We start from the raw sequence: 24,947 nt of genomic DNA on the forward strand, positions 1-24,947 counted from the left end.
AGGTAAGGGCTGACATACTTATTTCCTGGCCATAATTTGGCTTTATTCAACCAGCCCCCTTCCAATTGGGACTCTGAAGATCAGTCCCTAATAAAAGGAAGTGATTTTCCTTTTGTATTGCTAAATAATGGTCCCATTCTCCACACACCCCCAACCCTCTACCCAAACTTTCCACCTCCCCATAATAAGTAAACATCTATATTCTATTCAACTCTGGTCATGCTACTGATTCTATTTTTATCTGTCTCCTCTCAGAGCACTTTGTAAGCTCATGGATTAAGTCCAAACTAGACAATAGAGACCAGATTCAAGGACTAGGTAGATCACAAGTATAAAGGAAGAGAAGTCTATGTCAATTTTTATGAGATCTCTGGAATGGAATTTGGAGGTATATATTAAAGGAAAAAATACTATCTTCTAAATAAAATTTAAATTACAGAATTTAAATTACAGAATTAACGAATTCCTTAGACTCTTTGTGTTCACAATATATATGAATAGTTAAATATATTTGTATAACCAAACCTTTCTCAAGGTTAGCAACAGAAGGGACACCATTGCTACACTATAAAACAAAGCTTTAAATATCAAGTGTAAGAAAGCAATCATGACTTCTGTCTTCTAATAGCATACATATTGGCTGTCCCTTCCAAATGCACTGATAACCTAGTAAATTTGAAGAAGTAAATCTACCTGAGACTGCACAAACTGTATTACTTACTTCCGCTTTTTTGCTTTAACAGGTTCATCTTCATTCATTTCTTCCATTAATTCTTGTTCTTCTTTAACTGTTAAAACAAAATTTAATCAAAACTTTGAATAAAAACATCAAGTAATTTGTGAACTACTTAGGCAATAATCCTTCTGCAAATCAGCACTAAAACACTTGCAGTTTAATATTTTTTAAGCTTCTGTTTATAGTTATTTCACTCACTTGCACTCATAGAGAATTGCCACTTTTGGATGGACAGCATTGTTGGGGTCGGATGTCCTGGCAAAAATATTTCAAATATTATTAAGTTACATGCATATATTTTACAAGATTTTCTTTTAAAACACTGTTTGCATATACTACTTCTTTCATAAGATGTTAAGAGTATAACAATTATATATATATACATATATATATTCCCCCTACATTAAAATTTCAACATTTTGAAATGTTTATTTCTAGAACTTTAATTTTACAAATGTATAAAATATTATTTCCTAGCTAGGTACCAGTGGCTCATACCTGCAACCCTAGCTACTCAGAAGGCTGAAATCTGAGGATCATGGTTGGAAGCTAGCCCAGGCAGGCAATCCAGAGATTCTTGCCAAATTAACCAGCAAAAAACAAGAAGTACAGCTATGGCTCAAGTGGTAAAGCACCAGCCTTGAACAAACTAACTAAGAGGAAGCACCCTGGCTCAGTTCAAATTCCAGTACCACCACACATTAAAAAAAAAAAAAAATACTTCCTAATTCACTTTGCAGTACTCTCATGCTGCATGTTAATAAATGAGCAAAATATTTGAAAAATAGAAGCAAATCACATATGCTCTTGATGTAATTAATTCAGTAGCTGTAGTTATAAAGTATTATCATACCTATAAGCAATACTGCTGAAAGGGAAAACATAGATGCCTAGCATCTTTGAGCCTTAGGTAGGAAATAGTCCTCTTATGTGGAAATTACAAGTAGAAAATGTTAGTACCATATATACACATTCCAAGTAAATTTCTCAATCACAAGTATTGTATTAGGATTTGGTAAATCTGAAATATTATTTACTTATCATGCTTCTCATGGGGGCAGGTGGTCTATGAAAGCAAAATCTTATCAGTATTATGGGAAACTGCCTAATAAGAAATACACAACAAAAATTATGTATAGCCTGTCACCAGTGGCTCATGTATACAATCGTAGCAACTCAGGAAGCTGAGATCTGAGGCTTGAGTTTTAAAGCCAGCCCTGGCAGGAAAGTCTGTGAGCCTCTTCTGTCCAGTTAAAAAAAAGCCAGAAGTAGAACTATGGTTCAAGTGGCAGAGCGATAGCTTTGAGCAAAAAACCTCAGGGCTCAGGACTAGCACCAAAATATACATATATGTGCAGGTATAAACTAAGTATTTTGAAGTGCTGTCTGAACATGAAGTATAGGTTTTTAAAACCTCTCTTAATATTCAAATGCCTCTCTATTCCCGAAAATAAAGCTTATCATCTAGTTTTAAAATTTTAGTGAACAAAAAAATTAAGAAAACCCACAGAACATTTACCAAGAGACCTTGTATCCAACTTTGTTGGATGGCAGATACTCTGTACCATTACTTAAAAAGTTAAAAAAGAATCTGTACAGTTTTGATTACCACAAAAAATATCATCCAAAAACATTCTTAAGGCTCGCTGGGGGGGGGGCATTTCAGTGGTATTAATAAGCATGAACAACAAAGTTTCCAACGCATCATAGACTGACGATCTTAACGAAAGTATTAAGTTAAAATGTATGTATTCTACAAAATACAACCTTACTCGAATTTTCTAGTAGGCTATGTTTTTAAATGAGGTGTTCCTAATGGTTTCCATACTTTCCATCCTTGAAATAACATGAAAATTAGAGCATAAATTCCTAACCTAAAACTTACTTAATTTCTTCATGTCTTCCAGTCCTTTTTTATGTGGGGGCTCTTGGATAATTTTGTCGACATCTGCCCTTCCGATTAAATCGTCAGGCCGGTCCCACATAGAAAGACGGGTGGTGGGATTGTAAAAGAAGACCCGCTCATCACCAGTCCAAACAACACACCTAGGAATTGATTCACAATATTATTTTTCTATGTTACAAAAGTATTTTATACTCGCGTCTTAATTTGTCAAAAGGAGAGGAAACAGGGAAGACATTTTCCTACTTCTAAGAGTTTAGGTAACTAATATAATATGGCCTTTTTAACTGAAGAAAACTAACAGCCTAAGGTAAAAATAAATAAAGCAACAGCACTGTAAGTTGAGAAACCAGGGAAAGCAAAGTAATCTATGAAGATTGCTCAGGAATTGCTCAGGTTTGGAATACTCAATGACAGTACCAAATTAACATAAAGGCAATATTGTGCAGCTACCTAAGCAGTTCTAAGGTTTTATGAACACACCATAGCTCTACTTCCACCATATAACCAAAATCACCTTTCAAATGTAATCTTCTCTAAAACCTTTAATATCTAATTATATCTGGTACAAAACCTAAGAGAATACCAATTGCATTAGAAGGAACTATAGCCCACTGGGCCTGGTTTTCAAACCACAAAACTCAGACAAAAAAAAAAAGACAAATAAGTTGTAAGAGGAGGCTGTAACATTTTTTTCAAAAATATACAAAAATGTGGAAAACAATCAAAATTTAGAGCAGCAGTTTCAAAGGAAGTAAATTTCCTATTCCTCACCCCCCCCTTGCAGCTCTACCTTGACAGCTGTTCCTAGTTTCAGCAGGTGGGCTAACAGGCCATCAGAAGAAACCAAGTGTTTATGGTCAGATAATCAAAAACTGTCAAGCCAAAAGTGACATATACTACAAAGACTATAAATGCAGTAATTAGACTCAATGTGATTAAAAGAAAATTTGAAATGAATAAAAATAGTGGAGAAGCAGAAAATATATTAATGAAACAAAATTTGTTAATTAAAAATAACTATATGGGGCTGGGAATATGGCCTAGTGGCAAGAGTGCTTGCCTCCCATACATGAAGCCCTGGGTTCAATTCCCCAGCACCACATATACAGAAAACCGCCAGGAGTGGCGCTGTGGCTCAAATGGCAGAGTGCTAGCCTTGAGCAAAAAGAAGCCAGGGACAGGGCTCAGGCCCTGAGTCCAAGCCCCAGGACTGGCAAAAATAAATAAATAAATAATAACTACAACTTGGATCAATAATTATCCCACTTGAAGGATAGAGGGAAAACAACAAGAACAAAAGACAAAAAAGAATGAACAAAACTTCAGAAAAACTATGAAACTGCAATAAAGTATCTCCAGAAAGAAAGATGTGGGTACATCAAAACAAACAAAGCAAACTTCTGACTTCTCCATTTGATAAAAGGAAAAACGCATACCCATATTTTACAAGCTTAACAGGGCACCAGTGGCTCATGTCTATAATTCTAGCTACTCAGGAGGCTGAGACCTGAGAATCAGGGTTCCAAGCCAGTCCAGGCAGGAGAGTGCATGAAACTCTTTATCTCCAATAAACTACTCAGAAAAAGCTGAAAATGGAGCTGTGGTTCAAGTGGTGGACTGCTAGCCTTGAGCAAAAATCTCCAGGACAGAGCCCAGAGTTCAGGCCCCAGGGCGGGCAAATAAGTAAGTGATTAAATAAATAAATAAGGAAATAAGTAACCAAGTATATAAGTAAGTAAATAAGCAAACAAATAAGTATGTAGATAAGTAAACAGATAAGCAAGTAAGTAAAATAAATAAACCTCTGTGAAACCATATAGGATAAAATTCAAGAAAACCAGTCCCTAAATCAAGATGAGCAGCTAAAAATAAAACAAAGAACAAAAACCTTGATAGCTAAAGAAGTCAGAGGAAACATGAATAATAAAATAATAAAAGCTGGAGTATCAATGGGAAAAAACCTCAAAGCCACAGCTATATAGTACAGGTCAGAGTCTTGGAGACTACATTCAAGAGATTGTGTTATACAAATTCTGAGTATCCTAAAAAGGGGGGGGCGGGAAATGAAGAGAAGCAATAATCATATAAACTGTAAAAGAAAATTTAGGCAATCTAAGGACAGATTCACACCCGAAAACAGATGCAATCCCAAACCACGAAAATTTATAGTTCATTACTAGCTCTTTTCCTCCCTTTGTTGTTGTTGCTATTTTTATGGTACTGCATATTAAACTCAGTGCCTTATGCTACCATTGCCCAGTCTGGTTACTAGCTTTTCTTTGGAACCTATTATTTGAATACAAAACCTTTGTAACTTTGATTTTGGTACTACACACATATTTTCTGTAATTATTTCCTAAATGAGCTTATCAAGTTAGTATAGTAACTAAAAAGCAAACAACAGTGCCAAAAATCTTTAAAACATAATCATTCGACTACATAACACTAGAGTGCTATGAACTACACATAAAATAAGAAGAAAAGGTTCAAACTGCCTTGGTAACCATTTTAATAGTGGCAGTGTTGGCACTGATACTCTGTGACTTGTGTGTGAGAACATTATGCATGAAACTGAGAAATGAAGAATATTAAAATGAGTATGAGATAGAGGATCTGGTTTGGTAAAATCTTTCAGCATACCTAAATGACACATGATGGTATGAACTCATACTGTATTTTCAATTATCTTCTATCTGCTTCTACCAAAGAGATCTAAAATAACTACTTCAATAGTAAAACTCCCCCTAGATTGTCACACTATGTCCTCTGTCCTATGCCACTTCCCGTAAAAGAAACTAGGACACTTTGGAGAAACAACTAATTCTAGGTCTGAGGTAGGAAATTCACACAGCAAGCCTAAAATATTCTGTCCTAATAAAAAGGCAAATAAAGAAAAGAAATTGTAGCAAAAAATCTATAATTAAGGAGCCAACCTTAAAGAGAACAAGATGAGACAACTAATTGAAGTAATAACTGTAAGGCATAAGGACATAAAATATTTAAGTCTATGTGTAATACAAAAACCTGCTGTTTATTTCTAGAAATTATGGTTCTCCTTTCCACTAGAGTCTGTATCTCTAAGAACAAACACTGACTAGGCGAAGTATCTTTCTACAAGTATTTCAGTTAATAAACTTAGAGAACAACAATACAATTACTGACATAAGGATCCAATCTTGCACTATTGAGAATTGAGTCAAACTTTTCTTCTAGAGAATGAGCCTGTGCACAGTAGGATGTTGGGAAGAATCCCTGGCTCCTAATAGCCTCCAAGTTGTAACAATCAAAAATATTTCCAAACCAGGCTCCAGTGGCTCACACCTATAACCTTAACTACTTAGATCTGAGGATGACAGTTCAAAGCCAGCCCAGGCAGGAAAGTCCAAGAAATTCTTATCTCCAGTTAACCACCCCCAAAAGAGACAAGTGGAACTGTGGCTCAAGCAGCAGAATGATAGCTTTGAGCAAAAAAGCTCATGACAGCACTTAAGCCTTGAGTCCAAAACCAAGATCAAGTAGACAGATAGACAGACAGAAGGATAAAATAAACATTTCCAAAGATTACCAAATATCCACTGAGAAGCAAAATTTTTCCTTGTTGAAAAACCATTGATATAGGCAGTAATCACTACCAATGTTTATCAATATAACCCCCCTACACACATACACAGATAGACATAGACATAAACACTTTCATTTTGAGAAAACTAGTATCAAAAGATTAAACTTCAAACTGACTTCACCTTTTGATCTACTCACTAGTTTATAAGATATTCAGAAATGGAAGATCTTATTAAACAGTACCCAAAAGACTTTAGACAAAGGTTTTTTAAAAAGGCAAGAAGAGAAAGCTTGAAATGGAATCTATAGATTACAAGACTTTAGAAACAACCAACTCATTTGAAACTGCATACTATATAGGGATTAAATAAATGTCAGCCCGTGCTGGTGGCTCATACCTGTAATCCTGGCTGAGAAGCTGAAATGACACTAACTAGCCTGGTAAAAAAAAGTCCAAGACTCTTTCCTAAAAGAGAACTAGAGATGTGTAGTTCATGCCTGTTATCCTAGCTATAACAGGAAACTTCACATAGGTGAATCATGCCCAGGCATGTGCCTAGACAGAACGCAAGATTTTATCTCAAAACAGCCAGAAAAAAAAAGGCCTAGAGGTATGACTCAGAGTCCTACATAGAACGTGGTGAACTCAAGACCCTGAATTTAAGACCCAGTACCACCCTCACAAAGATGAAGCTGGAACAAGAAAGGAATAACTGATATGAGCAGACAGAAGAAAAAGGAGGGAAAATAAGACCTAACTGTGTATTGAAAAACCAAGCCCAAGAAGAAAAGAAAAAGCAGTTGATTTAGTAGTTAAGTTAAAAAGACATAATTTCACATTGTTCTATAATGTAATCTCATACTAGAGGTGTAAATACATGTGTGTGTGTGTGTCTTCCCAAAACACAGGTAGATAAACTTACACCCCTACTATGTGGTTAAATTTTAAATTTTATATATTAATTTAAAATGTTTTAAATAATAAGAAATAAGATTCAGTATTGTATGGTAGTTCAAGTACAGAACTCTGAACAGTAGACAATAATGGACAGTACCATGGAGGAAGAAACTTATAGCAATTGGATTTAAGGTTAGAAATGCCCAGTGCAAGAAACAAGAACTAAAATATAAACTGGATATAAGTATATCTGACAGATTCTTCTTTAATTTATTTATCCTTCCTATAGAAAGAAAAAGTAATTAAATAACAAGGCATGATCAAAGAATAAAACTACTGACTAAGTGCATACCACGGGGTACCAGGAATAGGAGTAGTAGCCACTGGCTTTGCCTTTTGGGCAGCTTTTTCTTCTTCAGTCATTTCTTCTTCTTTGGGTTCCTATGGGAAATAATATTGTTCATATTTAGTTAAACAAAAACACCAAGTAACAAAACTAAATAATCATTACAAAGGTCTCAAAGTGCAATGAATATACTAGTCACTAAGACAGGAAGGGGAAACCTGGTCAGGAATTTCTTTTTAAAAAATTTTAATCCTTGCCCCTCTGAAAGAACTGAAGTGCATATTAGCAGAACCCAGCAGCAGCTGGTCCTATCTTACAAATTCACTAGTCATGTATGTGTCTACAGGAAGAAATGAAGAACTAAATTACACAAAATTAGGAGACCTCTTCATTTAAAATTGCTACTTATTTCTCCTAAGTGTCCTAGTACTGAGCCATGGCTACCACTGGGTCCTTATACTAAAGGAAACAAGGTTCCAAAAACCAAAAATCTTTTGGAATTACAAAGTTATCATTCTATGCCTGGATGACAGCTGGGAGGAGAAATAGAATACAACCAATACTGCTCAAATATGAAGTGGCACTTCTCATTTAACCTGAACCAGTCTACAAGTCAGGAGATTAGATTCAGCACACTACTAAATAGAATACATATTCTTTTCTTCATACTTATTATGTTCCATCAATGCTCTGACCCAAGATCATTGTCACTGTATGGACCCTACCTGGTTCCATGTCACCTTTCAAAGGAAAAATTGGTTTAGAAACATCAAAGCATCCTAAAATTTCAGAGATTAAACCTACAACAATTAGTTAAAAATATATGAAATACTCAATTATAAGTAAACTGTACCAATCACAGCTGGATCCCAGGTTAGCAGGTCATGGCCCTTTTACCTCCTTTATCTCCTTTATAGGCTCTTCCTTAGGGTCCTCCTCCTCTGTTTCCATTGGCAGAGGTTCTTCTGAAGGCTCTTTAATTGGCTCTTTAATCTTCTCATCTAATTTTTCTGTTAAAAACACGTCATTCAGTTGATGTAACTTTAAGGAACTTTCAGAGATTTGAAAGGTAAGATATTCCACTTCTAGTTGCTCGTTTTTTTTTGTTTTTTTTTTTTTTTTGGCCAGTACCAGGGCTTGCACTCAGGACTTCACTGGCTAGGCTTTCAAGCTCAAAGCTGGCCACACCTCCAGCCCAGTTCTTGCTGATTAATTGGAGATGAGTCTCAAAGACTTTTCTGATGGGGATGACTTCAAACTTCAATCCTTGTCAGCCTCTTCAGTCATTAAGATTACACATAAGCTAAAATGCTTTTTTTTTTGGCCAGTCCTGGGCCTTGGACTCAGGGCCTGAGCGCTGTCCCTGGCTTCTTTCTGCTCAAGGCTAGCACTCTGCCACTTGAGCCACAGCGCCCCTTCTGGCCGTTTTCTGTGTATGTGGTGCTGAGAAACTGAACCTAGGGCTTCACGCATGCTAGGCAAGCACTCTACTGCTAAGCCACATCCTTTTGTAGTACCATTTATTTGAAGCTGATATGATCAGGAAATTGGCCAGGTCATTCATATATCATTTGCAGCATTCATACACTTTGCTGCAAACATGACTACTAAGACAATTAGAAATAGAAATGGGAGCTATGGTACAGAAAATTATGAGTCTTCTACATCTAGGCCTCTAAGGGCCTTACTTCTTTTTTCTTTACAATACATACAAAACACACATTCCTTGCTGATCCGTATTGTCAATCCTCAATAAGGACAACAAAAATTACATAACTCGACATAACAGAAAAGTATGTATATATATATGTGCATTATATGTATACATAAGTGAATTGATTTCTGCAGATGGAAAAATGACCATATAAAAGCAGAACCGACTCTACCTTTTTCCTTTAGCTCTTGGGGTTTTTCCCAGGTTGATTCTAAGGTTCTATTATTATAATAGTATGTCTTCCCATCTGCCGTTTTATACTCAGTCCACTCAGAAACTGCTGTTGCTCCAGCTAAAGTGGCAGGTGACGCTGCAAGGGCAACCTGGGGGTGTATCATGGGAACGATAGGAGGAGCCATTCCTGGTAATACACCTAAAAAAGGAATAATACAAAGTGAGGCCCAAGCATTAACGATAATACAAAAGAAACCTCTATAATAGATAGCAACTAAGTCTTCCTATTAATAGTAACAAAGAAACGATCAGTTGGAACAAGATCATAGAAAAAAAGTAAGTATTAAATTCTACTTCCTTGGTTTTTAAACTCTAATAACAATATTCAATTCGAAGCAGAAATCAATCCAAGAAAAGTCATAAATTTGGGTTCTCCTCTATAATGAAGTCTGAACATAAACTACCAAAAATCATGGTACATTCTCTACTAACAAATGTGAACACATTTTTATCAGGACATTTCTCAAACTAAGAGCCAATTAAAAGAGCTCTCAACCTCGTATACATGAAGCCCTGGGTTCAATTCCCCAGCACCACATATATAGAAAATGGCCAGAAGTAGCGCTGTGGCTCAAGTGGCAGAGTGCTAGCCTTGAGCAAAAGGAAGCCAGGGACAGTGCTCAGGCCTTGAGTCCAAGCCCCAGGAATGGCCAAAAACAAAAAAAGAGCTCTCAAAAGACCCTCTGGCAATGGAGCGATTTCTCAAATTCTAATGAAACAATGACATTCAAGCTATTTTACTCAATATTAATCCTTGAGACAAAATTATTTCCTACTTTTAAATACTTTAAAAAGGTATGAACAAAATTGTCACTTGTAAAGCAAAATGACTGAATCTATCAAATCTAAATGACAAAGTCAGTTATCCCTACAGCTTGCTAAACAGACAGACTGCTAAATACACTTCCTAAAAGAAATCAGGATTCTTTGGTTAGTTTAAGACAGGTCTAACTAACTATTTAGCCCAACCACTCACTGAATTCTTGATACTCCTGCCTTAGCCTCCCAAGTGCTGAGGTTGCAGGTATATACCACTACAACTGGCAATTTTGAAGACAGGCCAAATTTGTACTTTACAAAAAAGTTAAATAAAGCAAAACTATATATTACTACAAAAATAAGGATAGCTGAATCTAAATTGAAAACCAAATACTTGAATATAAAGTTATCTTAGATGGCTTCAAAATACAAAGTATCCTATACACACATATTGACACGTATACTCACTAGGCATGCAAGCATAATAATCACATCACTTTACACATGGATATGATTTTTTATATTTAACTTAAAAACACATCAAAAATAAAATTAAATGTTATGAATATGAGAATGAAGTTGTTTACACTTATTACATAAATTAAGTTATAAAGTGATCTGACCTTATTCGCTTTTGTGAACCAAAGAATCTAATACTACAGGCAATTGGGAAAATTAAGTGTTGGTCAAATATGACAACTGTATTTAAACTGCTCATTAAAAAAAAAGTATATATATATAAAAATATCCACTCACTAGGGCAAAAAAATAAACAAAAGGATAAACAACAACATTCACTACCATGCCAACTTACAGACAAAACAAACTAAGATGGTTTTAAAAATTACCGGTCTTGGTGGTAGCGACTGTCTTTACATACGGGCAGCTGACTATTTGCATCATTGCTACACCTGTAAAATGGATAAGCAAGCACAGGTTGGAAAGCTGCCATTGTATGTCGGCTACCACTGGGATTCAGGGAAATAATTTACCACTACAATTTAGAAGGTTACTTCCAATGAAAAAGACCAAGAATGGAATCAATTTTGACATTTTGTGGGAAATGGTGTCCAATCTAATGATACTAATTCTAAATTACAACATCAATTACCTACCAGCCCTGATCCTTAAAAGGAGTCTCTAGAGTTTAAATGTAATGAAAGATAACCCCTTCATTACACATTTGTAACAAATTCCTAACATGGGACATTTTCCAACAGGACATCAAACGCATGCTGCTGTTGCCAGGAAACGCAAACGCAGCATGGCACTGCAAGATACTTTATGTGGCTGTTAAGCTGAAACTACATGCAGGAACTGAGGAATGAGGCTCAACTACACGGAAGCAGGAATGGAGTAAGAGGAAGAGGGTGGGAAGGATAAGAAGAAAACAAAGTATAAGATGGATCCAGGCAAAAGAAAGGCAAAGATGAAGGAGAGAGAACTGTATTTAACTAATGACAAAGATCCATGTTTAATGCCTTGCTGTAGGGAATCACTGTAACTTGGGACACTAGTGACAGACTGAGGCTGAAAACAGGCTACTTAATATTGCATATGTATACATATATATGTACATGTATGTGTGTGTGTTCACATACATACATATACATATACAGGCTGACAGCAGGCACTTCTATCATAAGCTAACAAACCACTGCTATTAAGAGAACATTACATATAGTTTTAAGAACTTGAGAACTCATCAAGATGTTATAATGGCATTAAGAGAATAAAAGGAAAAGCTGGCAAACTAAGATGACTACTTGATATATATTTGATATAAAATTACTATTTAATATAAACCATATTAGAGCTAAATTTTCTACTGATCTTGTTAAACTAAAGCAGCACTGGACTATCTATAAAACCATGCTGAGTAAAGCTGCACATGTAGATTTATTTCCCCTAATGTTGAATTTATCTGGTGAAGGAACTTATATCACTTAAGTTTAAATTAGTACAAACAATGCCACCTGCAGGCCTACCAGGTCTATTACACCAGCATTTGCCTCCTTATCTATCTATGTATCTATTATGTGTCTATGTGTGTATTTATTTTTGGTGCCCGGGCCTCACTACTGCTCTCTCAGCTTTTCTGTCCATGGTTGGTGCTCTACCACTTGAGCCATGCCTCCAGTAGATCCTGCACCTGAAAAGCCAGGACTGTGTGAAGCAGGGGTGCCCAGGCCCTAATGTTTTTTTAAAAAGGGAAACTGTCCAATTTTCCTATTAGAAAAGTTTATTTGGTATTCTGAATAATTCTGGTGCCAACAACAGTAAGTTTTTGAATTCCAAGTAAGACTTTGGTTGAAAAGCTGAAATTATAGAATTCTATTCCAACTTTACTGGTCTCAAATCCCACCCTTTATTCCTTCCTCCACTGCTCCCCTTCATCTTGTCTACCAATTACTTAATTAGACTCACTAGAGACAGACAAAGCTGATTCAAATAGTTTAAGGCTTCAAGATAACATTAATTGTTCCTGTTCAGCTTTACACTTACTTGAAATAAAGAGGAAAAACCTGAACGATCTTGTTATGCAAAAAACAAACAAAGGTCTGGGGAGAACTGTGAGTAGTGTCTTTTCCCTATAACACTTTGTAGGACTGAATTAAAAGGGGAAATGAGAAAAATGAATGAGTATCAGAAATGCCTTAGTGTAAGCAAATATTAATGTGATTTTCTCTAAGACATTACAATTCCAGCTCCCAAATCGTTGTATCTTGGATAAAAATCTTTAAAACTGGACTGGGAATGTGGCCTAGTGGTAGAGTGCTTGCCTAGCATGCATGAAGCCCAGGGTTTAACTCCTCAGCACCACATATGCAGAAAAAGCTGGAAGTGGAGTTGTGCCTCAAGAGGTAGAGTGCTAGCTTGAGCAAAAAGAAGCCAAGGACAGTGCTCAGGCCCTGAGTTCAAGATCCAGGACTGGCAAAAAAAAAAAAATGTTAAAACTTACCCAATTCAAATTCTGACCTACAAAATGCCACCAGTGTCTGCTATAATATTAAATGCCTTCATATGCCATTTGATTTGGTAGCTCAAATGGTCACAACAACCTGTTTTTAAGTGATGGGGCAAGAGTCAGGAAAGAATGTGTGTAGCATCAAAATTCAACTACAGATGGAGTATTGTAAAAAAAAAAAAAAAAAAAAAAGTTCCAATTTCCACAGAAATAATATCCTGTCCCTTTGATCCTTTCTTTAAACCTAGGAAGAACCTAGAGTAAAAGTCCTTCCAGATGACAGCTTTTCAATAGATTTCCACAGAACTACCAGGCTACCTGTAAGTCTTCTCTCTACACAACTAGCAACCTGGTCGTTAAGCAGTATCCTAAAGCAGACTAAGAGTTCAAGAAATTAAGACAAATACAAGTTATTCTCCATTTGTTACTGAGTTTCCTATAAAAATCATATTCAGACAAAGTGTCCAGTTGCTCATCCAAAAATTAACTTAGAAACTTTCTCTACTAGCATTAGAGAAAATTTTTTTCTCATTTTAAAATGATTTGAGTTTCACAAGTATTGCATATGGGACGTTTAATTACCGAACACAACATCAATTATGCATAAAAGGTTTTTCAAGCTGGGTGCTAATGGCTCACGCCTATAATCTTAGCTACTCAAGAGGCTGAGGTCTGAGGATGGTGGGGCAAAGCCACCCAGGCAGGAAATTCTGTGAGACTCTCATCTCCCATTAACCACCAAAAAGCCACAAGTAGAGCCACTGCCCAAGTAGTAGAGCATTAGCTTTGAGCAAAAAAGCTTCAGGGATAACAAGACCAAGGCTCCGAGCTCAAGCCCTTGGACGAATACAAAACAAAAAAACATTGTCCAAATAAAAACTATGAATTCTTAAAACTTTTGGTTTCTTTGTTACCAAGATATTTAGAAGTGTCCCTTTCAAAGTACTTATAGAAGACAATTCAAGCAACAGCAATCATTAAAATGTGTGCAGATCTAAGAAATAACTGTAACTCTACTTTTACCCAGAAACTAAAATAGGTGGAGGATTATGAACTTGAGATATTAGAAGCTAATGTTCTTTTCATCCTTGCTAATGCTAATGTAGGCCTATGAACTTGACCTCTTTTCAGTATCAACATTTTCAATCTATAACACAAGAAGAATAAATCATGGATCAAGGATGGAATGAATGCATGACAACAGCAAATAACTCAAAGCAGAATGCCCGGTACTATTACTATCTAATCCCTATAGCAAGAATTCTCCACAAGTCTTAATCCTCCTCTATTCTTTATAATTTCTCACAAAACAGCAAGGTTCAAAAATTCACCTTACCAAATTTAACATGATGCATAGTATACACTTCACCAATGTTAGAAGGGAATTGTCTGGTTTCTATTTCCTATGAATTTGTTCACAGAGTGACTCAGACTTTCTGCTCAGCAGGCGATAATTAAGGGTTGGATATCTAGATATGGAGGACACTGGGTCACATCATAACACCAACACTCACTTGCTATGTGCTTGGGCTAATAATTTATTAATCTGTGTACCTAATAATTAGTCTGTGTACCTACCTCATAAGATGGTTGAGAAAAATTAAAGAAATGAATATATGTAAAGTGCTTACAACAGTGGACTATGTATAAATCAATCTGTGCAAGCTATTATGACTTGTCACTTAAACTTCATAAACTCAATTCCTTAAATATTGTATTAAGAACATATTTACACAAAAGATAACTATTTTTAACTCACTTGAGGCTATTATCCATACTGTAGTTGTGTGACTCTAATTTTAAGACATGTAAACAACAACAACAAAAAAAACATTTACCAAAACTTAAGAGAAAATATTGATTAGCCATGAATCTTTCAAAACCGTTTCAAACAGGTGAGATTCAAGGCAAATTTCAAATGCAACAGACACATGAGAACAAACTACTGACAATATGAAAACAAAGCTGGAAAGACTACTGTAATCGGATGGTTTACCTGGAAGTGGAATTGGCATGCCAGGAAGGGGAACACGGAACGGAGGTACCATTACTGGTGGGAACGCAGGTATGGCTGCCGCTGGCTGAGGTACTGAGTGAGGAACAGCAGGAGGTAACGTCTGGGGGTGAGGCTGGGGAACAGTTTGCACTGGTGTGGCTGTAGGAGCAGGAGTTGAGACACTAACTGTAGGCGTGGCAACTGACACAGCAGAACTTGGGGTCTGATCTTGTGTTGTGGGTGCTGATAAAAGATAAAAACAAGAACATGTATCACTCCTTCAAAAACCATTTTATACTATAGTCACACATCATTTACGCATTCAGTAAGCACCTAGGGGTCCCCTTCCATGCACTGCAAGAAGCTTGTCAAAAAGTCTCCTGTCTTCCTGAAGTTTGAAAAAGTCAACTAAGTGTAATATAGAAAAGTAACTACAATACAAAGTGAAACAGAATAAATGTATCAGGGTATTAATCTATATCCACAAACCACTTCTAGTTGTGGAGAAGTTTCAGAAAATTCTATAATGGGATGCTGAGCCTTAAAAAAAATCAAGATTTCAAAAAGGGAAAGGGAAATAATAAGCCACGTGGGGAAAAAGGATGAGCAAAGACAGAGTAGAGAGCCAACAAGGAATTGTTTGGAAACATTAGGCATACCAACAAAACTAGAGAGTTACAGCTGGAAAGGTAGGTCAAGGGCAGAAAAGCAGAAAGCCTTGAAAGGCTAGGGAGTCTCAACTTAACTGGACAGGAACTAGGACCTCTTATGTAAAGAAAATGATCTTGAATACACATCAATATTACTTACAGTTACCTCAAGGTATGCCTTTCACGTTTTACTATATGATTTGTTAGAGATTGTAATTCTTATGAGTGCATTCTTGTTATTTGCATGGGTTCATGAAGGCAGACTAAAAGGGTTCTATATGGAAAAGTTATAATAAGCATCATTTGTTTGATGAATTAACCTGATAGATGTGTAAGAAGAAAAGGAATAAGAGGTGGGCAAACCAATGACATTACCAGAATTGTCCAAGAAAAGAACATAGGGGAAAAAAAGACAGGCAGAGAACTAACCACGAGGTATTAAATACTCAGGGGAAAAAATTAAAGGTCAAGTTTCCACTGTGAGACCAGGAGAAGGTGAAGTTCAAAATAACTTGGGGCTCTAATTTGTTATTTTTAATTGTCAAAAATAAAATATTTCAGGCTGGAAATACAAGCTTAGTGGTAGAGTGCTTGCCTTGCAAGCATGAAGCCCTGGGTTCAATTCCTCATTATCACATAAACATAAAAAGCCAGAAGTGGCACTGTGGCTCAAGGAGTAGAGTGCTAGCTTGAGCAAAAAGAAGCCAGGGACAGTGCTCAGGCTTCAGTCCAAGCCCCAAGACTGGCAAAATAAAATAAAATATTTCATCTCTAGGAGGAGGTAACAAGTTGGGTAAGAAATGTACTCACTGCCTTACATATGAAACTGTAACTCCTCTGTACCTCACTTTGACAATAAAGAAAAAAAAAGATTAAACATAGAGCTTGCATACAAAAAAAATTTCATCTCTAGTTATATTTAAAACCAAAATGAAGCTGGGTGGTTCATGCCTAGCTATTCAGGAGGCTGAGATCTGAGAATCGCAGTTCAAAGCCAGCACAGGCAAGAAAGCCCGTGTGATATTTATCTCCAATTAACCACTAGAAACCCAGAAGTGGCTCGGTGGCTCAAAGTGGTAGAGTGCTCTGTTAGCCTTGAGGGACAGTACCCAGGCCCTGTGTTCAAGCCCCAAGACAAAAAAAAAAAAAAAAAAAAAAAAAAAGAGGATAAACCCACATTTCACACTTAAAAAGTCTAGTTCTCATAAGTTACAGAACATTTAGATTATTTATTCATGACTCATCCAGTTCCAAAATAAAATTCATCTTGGCAATTCATTGGTAATAAAGTTCATTTTTTTCTTGATGTAAAGAAAAGTGTCAAGGGGGCTGGGGATATGGCCTAGTGGCAAGAGTGCTTGCCTTGTATACATGAGGCCCTGGGTTCGATTCCCCAGCACCACATATACAGAAAATGGCCAGAAGTGGCGCTATGGCTCAAGTGGTAGAGTGCTAGCCTTGAGCAAGAAGCCAGGGACAGTGGTCAGGCCCTGAGTCCAAGCCCCAGGACTGGCCAAAAAAAAAAAAAAAAAGAAGTGTCAAGCTCTTCCTATATTGAGCTAAGAATGAATGTATCAAATTAAGTGAAATAAAAACAGCTGCTTTCCCAATGTGTAAGCAACTTGAATTCTAATTAGAAGTATACTCCAATGGACAATAAGGCCTTTCAGTGTCTGTTTGCATCTTCTAAAAATGAAAAACTCACTTAGGCTGGGAAGGTGTGAGCAATTTCATACTTGTGAATGAGGGACTCACCTTGGCTAAATAGACAGCAGGGCCAAACAAGTATCTTCAGGGGCCCAGGAATGAATTGTTGGTCTAGCATAGACCTAGCCTTAGGGTACAGTATCACATTAATATAATTTTATAACATCGCGAAAAATACAAAATACATGCAACATTTGCCCAGTCCCAAACATATAGCATTTGTAATCTACTATAATGGCTAAAAATATATTTATTCTTCCCAACTTCTCTGAGAGGCAGATTTCATGATCACTTTTCATGAGCTTGCACAAAATAAGCTTATGCACAACTGCGATTAGAATGTTAACATTCTAACTTTTTCACACATACTCATAGATCTGTATTTTAGTCTATGTATTTTGAAATCTAATACTTAAGAGATAATGATCCAAAGTACTACTGCCAGGATAGTTCTTTTAGTAGCATATGAAATTTCAAGTGGAAATGCCACCAATGCAGATGTCAGAAAGTCTTCGCTCAACCTCTCCTCTTACTTTCCAGCACAAGCTCTTCTGAATTTGATTAGTGGCAATCAGTCAAGAGAGGAAGGTAAAAACAAAGAATTAAGTGGGAAATCGGGAAATGATGCCTACTAGTGAGTAAATTCCTAACTCCATTTGCTAAAATAACTAGCAAAACTCTATACCTCAAAATATACTACTGATCTAGTCTCAGACCTTAAATGAAAGACATGTGACTGACTATACGTAATGCATAGACAAATACTGAAACTAGTATGACACTTCTATATGAATCAAGTGAAATAAAAGCAGATACTAGAAATACTTAGCATCAAACCTGATGTTTACAAGCAGTAAAGGGGACATGATTTTGATATTTTGTTTTTAGAACAAAGGCCTCCTAATCACTGAATAACAATGAGAAAAATAGTAAAAGGTATTTTAATAGTTTATAATCCCTAGTGACCAGCTTTACTGATGGAACATTCTGACACAGAAATAGGACATACACAGGATACTTAAAAATTTGTATAAGCACCTCCCAAAGAAGGAATAAACAGGAAGAAAACTTAAGGAACAAAGAACTTCCACATGGAACTGCATTGTTTTTTTAATGCCCTTCTGCTATATCACCACAGGTAGTCCATAAACCACAAGCAATTTTCGCTTTGCCACAAAGGTTTTGGAAGTACAGAAGATATAAGAAGGTAAAAACTTTAATCAGCTAGTTGGTACAATAGCTGTACTTCCAAATTTACCCTAGCTATATAAAAGAAAACAAAATTGTAAAGCACTGCTTCTACTTTCCTGCTTCTTACGTCTCCCTCAGGCTATCTAAAAAATAAAAAGGGTGTATGAAAATTGTCTCTGGATGATATGGCTTTTTTTAACCAATAAAATAAATTCAAATTTGAATTCACTACAATTAAATATCTCACATATACATATTTCTTATACTTTTAATTCACAACTTCCTGACGTTATCGGGGCATTTTTGTCTTACCCATTATCCAGATTGTAAGGCAATACAAATTGCAATCATCCCATAAAGCTATGTATCTCCAGTGTGGTATCATAACAATTCAGCAAAATAGTTACTTTGGGGATCAGCCTCAGAACAAGTGGCAATATACATATGCATCTATATGATTATAATAACAAATGAATAAACAAATTCATCCTCTTCACTCCTGGAAATCTATTAATTATAGAATAGCACCCTTTTTGAAAAGATGTAATCTTTGGGCCTGTAACATTGTACATTTGAAACCTCTCTTTTCTTTCTGATTGCTTCTATTATAACTCCTAGCTTAACTGGTCTACAATCCACTCTAAGACTATCTCCAAAAGTTTCTAAAAAGTCCCAAAAACCTAGCAAAATCTCGCAGTATCTGCATTTCTACAGGGCCATCTGCCTAGTTCTTAAGACGGGTCATAATCTGGCGTCGCCCTTGCCCACTAGCCAATATAAACTGGCTCACCTTGGAAAGAGCGTGGCGACAATTCCCAAGTGACATCAATTCTCATTTCCTCATTTCTGTTCTGAAGTGAAAAGCTTTCCCAACTTTCTGTGAACCTAATCAAATCCTATCCCCCCAAATTCCAATGACCATGTAGTTCACTCATTCTATTTCTCAAATTTTTGTATCTTTTTATTTTCAGTGTACAATGTTGCACACTATTCTATTACATGTATTATGCTTGCCTCCTCAATTAGAAAAACTTGGACACACGTGAGGTATGGGCAAACACTTGAACATTTATTTTGCAAATCTCATAGCACGTCATTAGTGTTGGGCAAGCTAGGTAGTTAACTCTGCACTTCTAGAGTTTAACTTCATGAATTGCAACTGGGCAAATAATTTCTTCCACTCATGATATTTTTTCAACCAAGAAGTTTTGATGTCAAAATGTATTTTAAGCAACAACAAGGTTAATACCAGGATATGTGGGCAACACCAAGGACACAGTCATTTTAGAGCTCAGTTCCTATTTATTTCTCTAGCCACTAAATGAAAACACATACTGGGGCGGTACTCACTTGATACTGTCTGCACGACTGAAGTAGCAGTTGTGGTGGTAGGAGTAGTAGAGGACGGGGTCGATGATGATGTTGAAGTAGATACTGCAGGTGCTGGACTACTGGTGGTAGGAGTAGGAGCTCCTACTGCTTGTGCTTGCACTTGAGCCTGGGCTTGTGCCTGGGCCTGGGCCTGAGCCTGGGCCTGGGCCTGGGCCTGAGCCTGGGCTTGGGCCTGGGCCTGAGCCTGGGCTTGGGCCTGGGCCTGGGCCTGAGCCTGAGCTTGAGCCTGGGCTTGAGCCTGGGCCTGAGCTTGGGCCTGGGCTTGGGCCTGAGCTTGGGCCTGAGCTTGGGCCTGAGCTTGGGCCTGGGCCTGAACCTGTGCTTGCGCTGCAAGCATAGGTGTCAGCTCTGATTGTTGAATAACCTTAACTCCATCTGGCTTAGTCCATGCAGATTCACGTGTCCGTGCATTATAATAATAAACCTGAAAGCCAGGAAAGAAAACAAAATAAAAACCATTGGTATCAGAGAATCTGACAACTACTACTACTAAAAAATAATATTGCTACTGTATTTTGTCTTAACAGGTGTCTAAATCTAACTTAGAAAAGAGAAAGCAGATCAAAACAGATTATTCATATATCTGGGGACTACAGATAATATCTTCCAAACAAAAAGTCCTGCTTACAAAGCAAACACTTGGCTGGAGTCTGGGAACTTGGATTTCTGAAGTGTTACCATTAGTGGTTCACTATGCCTAAAACATTGATGTAAACAATGCAATTCATCCTGAACGTTTACTATCCTCTGGTATTCTAGAACTCTGGCATGTGATAGACCTGACTCCAGCCTCCTATGAAAACCCTCAAGGAAGTCTCGTAGGCCCAAGTGAGTTTCTTGGTAGAAAATACTTCACATTGTGGGGGTATTAAAACACACGCTGGGTAATTCATCTGGAAGATGACCCTTGGAAGCTTGTGTCTATTTTCCTTCATAATTCGCCCCATACACCTTTTGTTCTATGGCAATTTGGGTTTGTATTTTAACTATACTCTTAGCTATGAGTTGCACTATGTGACAAATCCTGCTAGCAAATTCCCAAGCCCAGAAATTCAAGCTTCCCAAACTACAAAACCACAAGTAGATCTATGGTTGTACCCCGGGTGTCCTCAGACTGGGCAATCTGCACGGAAGCCCCATCTGGCAGGCTCCAAGTGGATGGAGTCGTACTCTATCCCATACTGAACTGACGGTCATTCTCTCTCTCTCTCTCTTTTTTTTTTTGCCAGTCCTAGGCCTTGGACTCAGGGCCTGAGCACTGTCCCTGGCTTCTTTTTTTTGCTCAAGGCTAGCACTCTGCCACTTGAGCCACAGCGCCACCTCTGGCCGTTTTCTGTATATGTGGTGCCGAGGAATTGAACCCAGGGCCTCATGCATACGAGGCAAGCACTCTTGCCACTAGGCCACATTCCCAGCCCCTGACGGGCGTTCTCTGTCTGCCAGAGCCCTGAGTTTTGTCACCACGGGGGCGAGGTAAAGCCCTGTCTTCTAACTTACCTTCCCGTCAGGAGTCTTATTTTCAACCCAGATCTCCTCAGCAGGCGGCAGCGCAGGCGCACCAGGAGCAGTCACGGGAGGCATGCCCGGGGGAAACATCATTCCAGGCGGCGGCGGCATGGTCCCCATGGGCGGAGGCATGAAAGGCGGTCTCTGCCAAGTCAAAACAGCCGTCACAGGCACTTGTGATTAGCTCATTCCCTTCCAGTTACTACCGAGGCCCGCCCAAAAGAAAGCATGGTAAGAGGAAATCGTTTTGAAGTAGATTTGATTAGTAACCTAATAAAGGAATTATGTAGAAATACTATAGTAGGCAACTCTGGATATCACGGGTGACATTTTGTGTTCTTTATACTGTATGTGCATTTTCCATATAACAGGCGATCGATTATTTTCAAAAGAAAAACTTAGCCTGGTGCTGGTGGCTCACACCTGTCATCCTGGCTACTCAGGAGGCTGAGATCTGAGGATCGTGGCTCAAAGCCAGCTCCGGCAGGGAACGTCCGTGAGACTTTTATCTCCAATTAGCCACCAGGAGAGGAAAACCTCAAATACCGTGCTTACAAAATCAGTTGTCTCGGGGCTGGGAATATAGCCTAGTGGCAAAAGTGCTTGCCTCCTACAAAATCAGTTGTCTCTTTCCAAATTCTATCCTAGGCCATCATTTCTGGGGAGAATTATTATTCAGGAATATATTCATATGCATACGTATATAAATATACACATACTTTGTATTTACTCTCAATACAAATCACTGAAAATGTCATCGTTAAATAAATGCCTTCCAGTTCCAAATTTCTCCCACAAAGGAGACAAGTTACAAAAGATAATTCAGAGCTATTAAATAAAGGTAGGTAGGAACTTCTTTGTTCTTTGTCTCATATGCATAATTCCTCAATTTCTTTTTAAAATTTTTTACTGTTATTATGAAAGTGATGTACAGAGAGCAGCTAGAGTTACCTAAGACAGGTAGAGAGCACATTTTTTGGACAATGTCACCCCTTCCCTGGCTCTCTCAGTTTTTCCCTCCTATTCCCACCCACAAGTTGCATAGTTCATTTCCAACATAGTGTCTAATGAATACCATTGCCTTATTTATTTATACTTTGTCCCTCCTTTTGGGTGCCTCCCCTTACACTCCTAGAGTCATAAACACCATTCTTGATTTCTATACTCATTACTACCAGTACTCTATTAGGAGCTACAGTACTAAAATAGAGATAGATGTCTCTTCAAGCTCTTCAAGCAATTTTCCTATAAGAACTTTGTTAAATGCAAGTATTTTCCCCTACCTTCTCCCTTACAAATACACCTTTTTAAGATGAAACCTACAGAGAACGCCGGCAGCGATGCTCACTCACAAACCAACGGCATCCTCTCTGTTCCTTACCTGGAGGTGTGGAGGGCCCATGGGTGGAGGGATCCCTCCAGGAGGAGGCATTGGTGGCATGTTGGGATCAAATGGAGGGCGTCCAAAGGGGGGCCGAGGCGGTGGGGGAGGGCCTCTCATCATCCCAAAAGGCGGAGGAGGCCGCATCAGAGGCGGTGGGCCTCGCATCACGGCATTTGGTGGGGGGGCGGGGCCTCGGAACCTCAAGGCCTGCTGTTGAGCCATCCTGGGGGGGGGGGGGAGGGATAAAGAACAAATGTTTCTCAAAATCACAAAAAAAAAAAATCCAGCCACTAAACTCTAGTTAATCAAATTTAAAAGACACTTAGCCAGACATGGTGGCTCAGGAAGAATAAAAAAGTAAAGGTTAAGTAAGCCCAGTACAGGGGCGGGGGAACAAATATGTTAGGGGTGAGCAAGAGGTATCTCAATCAATACACCAGGCATGGTGGGACACACCTATTCTCCCCATGCAGAGGAAGGTACAGGGAAAAGGATTGTAATCCTAGGTCAGTCCTACCACAAAGAGAGACTCTATTTGAAAAACTACAAGCAAAAACAGACTGGGGACAAGGCTCTACTGGCAGAGTGCTTGCCCAGCAAGTGTAAAACCTTGAGTTTAAACGCCAGGTCCACAAAACCAAACAGCCTAAAAGCCTTATAAATACAAGTCAGAAAGCCATCATTTTGCAACCACCATGGTGAGGAAAAAAAAAAAAAAAAAAGCTCAGCAAAATGACTAGGAGTTGCTAAACCTAGGGGGAGATTTGGATGGACACGAGGAGGGGGTATTTATATTTACATGGTCTTAAATATTATCATCTAAGGACAGATGGATGCTGTGACTGAGAAGGACAGATCACCAATCTCAGACAAGAATGAACAACTATTAGACACAAAACGAGGAATGTTCTATCGGAGTCAGGGTGCGCTTCAGTAATGTCAGTGATTGGGCTGGGGATATGGCCTAGTGGCAAGAGTGCCTGCCTCATATACATGAGGCCCTGGGTTTGATTCCCCAGCACCACATATACAGAAAATGGCCAGAAGTGGCGCTGTGGCTCAAGTGGCAGAGTGCTAGCCTTGAGCAAAAAGAAGCCAGGGACAGTGCTCAGGCCCTGAGTCCAAGCCCCAGGACTGGCAAAAAAAAGAAAGAAAGAAAGTAATGTCAGTGATTATATCGAAAAAACAAAGATAAAGAATACTAAAGAACGTCATGATACAATATTAACTCTATACTGGATTCTATACTAAAGGAAATGGCATAAATGACATGACTGGATCAATCAGGTCTATCATTTTAAGTTTATAGGCTAAGTAACCAAATACCTCTAGAGGTAAAAGAATATCTCTATTCTGGAAGTAGAGGTGTGACTTAAGAGATAAAGCACCAGCCTTGATGGGGAAAAAAAAAAATGCCAAGTGAGAGCATGAGTCCTTGAGTTCAAGTCCCAGTACTGGTGCATACACATACACACACACAACCACTGTTCTGAAAAATGTCACACCAAAGTATATGGGGATTAAAAAAAAAGTATATGAGAATAGAAGGCCATAAATACATGTATCTGGCCCACAAATGATTCAGAATGACAAAGAACATGAATGCAGTAATAAAGCAGAAACAGTAAAACATTTAGGGCTCTTTTTATTTTTGCAGTATTTTGTAAGCTTAAAATTACTTCCAAATACAAAGTTTGTAGGAGAGGTGGCTCTGGTATTCTCTTCATCTAAAGAGAAAGACGTTCCCTTTACTGTTGCCTGCCCAATCCCTCACTATAAAACACTAGTCTAGTGTTTCTTCCCTATGAATATTTTCCCTGTGGCATTAAAGCAAATAGTACCAGAAGTGACAGTGTGATCTATCCATAATCCTAAGTGCCTCATCTTTTTAAAAGAAATGACCCTTTTAAGATAGGAAGTATTAATAATAGTCCTATGAAATAGCATTGCCAACTTCATTTTACAGGTGACAAAGGAAACACAGGTTAAGTAACTTGCT

At 37.9% G+C, this 24,947-nt stretch overlaps 1 protein-coding gene and 1 long non-coding RNA gene across 7 annotated transcripts in view; one reads left to right on the plus strand and one right to left on the minus strand.

Moving 5' to 3' along the window:
- Tcerg1 (transcription elongation regulator 1) overlaps window positions 1–24,947 on the minus strand; it is a 52,493-nt gene that overhangs the window by 22,954 nt on the left and 4,592 nt on the right. For 4 of the 6 annotated variants that reach the window (XR_007208632.1, XM_048331102.1, XM_048331101.1 and 1 more), the window contains exons 2-12: window positions 22,946–23,171; window positions 21,556–21,708; window positions 20,017–20,482; window positions 15,119–15,361; window positions 11,003–11,065; window positions 9,334–9,534; window positions 8,345–8,457; window positions 7,454–7,542; window positions 2,622–2,782; window positions 935–991; window positions 722–788 (exon numbers count right to left, since the gene is read on the minus strand). Coding sequence is in view for 5 of the 6 variants with exons in the window: in XM_048331102.1 (XP_048187059.1) it covers window positions 722–788; window positions 935–991; window positions 2,622–2,782; window positions 7,454–7,542; window positions 8,345–8,457; window positions 9,334–9,534; window positions 11,003–11,065; window positions 15,119–15,361; window positions 20,017–20,482; window positions 21,556–21,708; window positions 22,946–23,171 (1,839 nt within the window). In the remaining variant the exon portion in view is untranslated. The remainder of the gene's footprint in view (window positions 1–721; window positions 789–934; window positions 992–2,621; window positions 2,783–7,453; window positions 7,543–8,344; window positions 8,458–9,333; window positions 9,535–11,002; window positions 11,066–15,118; window positions 15,362–20,016; window positions 20,483–21,555; window positions 21,709–22,945; window positions 23,172–24,947) is intronic. The other 2 variants (XM_048331104.1, XM_048331103.1) reach the window with 1 other exon arrangement.
- On the plus strand, window positions 2,686–2,951 carry LOC125339824. Its single transcript, XR_007208633.1, has 2 exons — window positions 2,686–2,823; window positions 2,860–2,951. It is a non-coding gene; the product is annotated as an uncharacterized LOC125339824 (long non-coding RNA).

This window comes from Perognathus longimembris, chromosome 22 (assembly GCF_023159225.1).
Source record: "Perognathus longimembris pacificus isolate PPM17 chromosome 22, ASM2315922v1, whole genome shotgun sequence".
Classification (NCBI taxonomy): domain Eukaryota; kingdom Metazoa; phylum Chordata; class Mammalia; order Rodentia; family Heteromyidae; genus Perognathus; species Perognathus longimembris.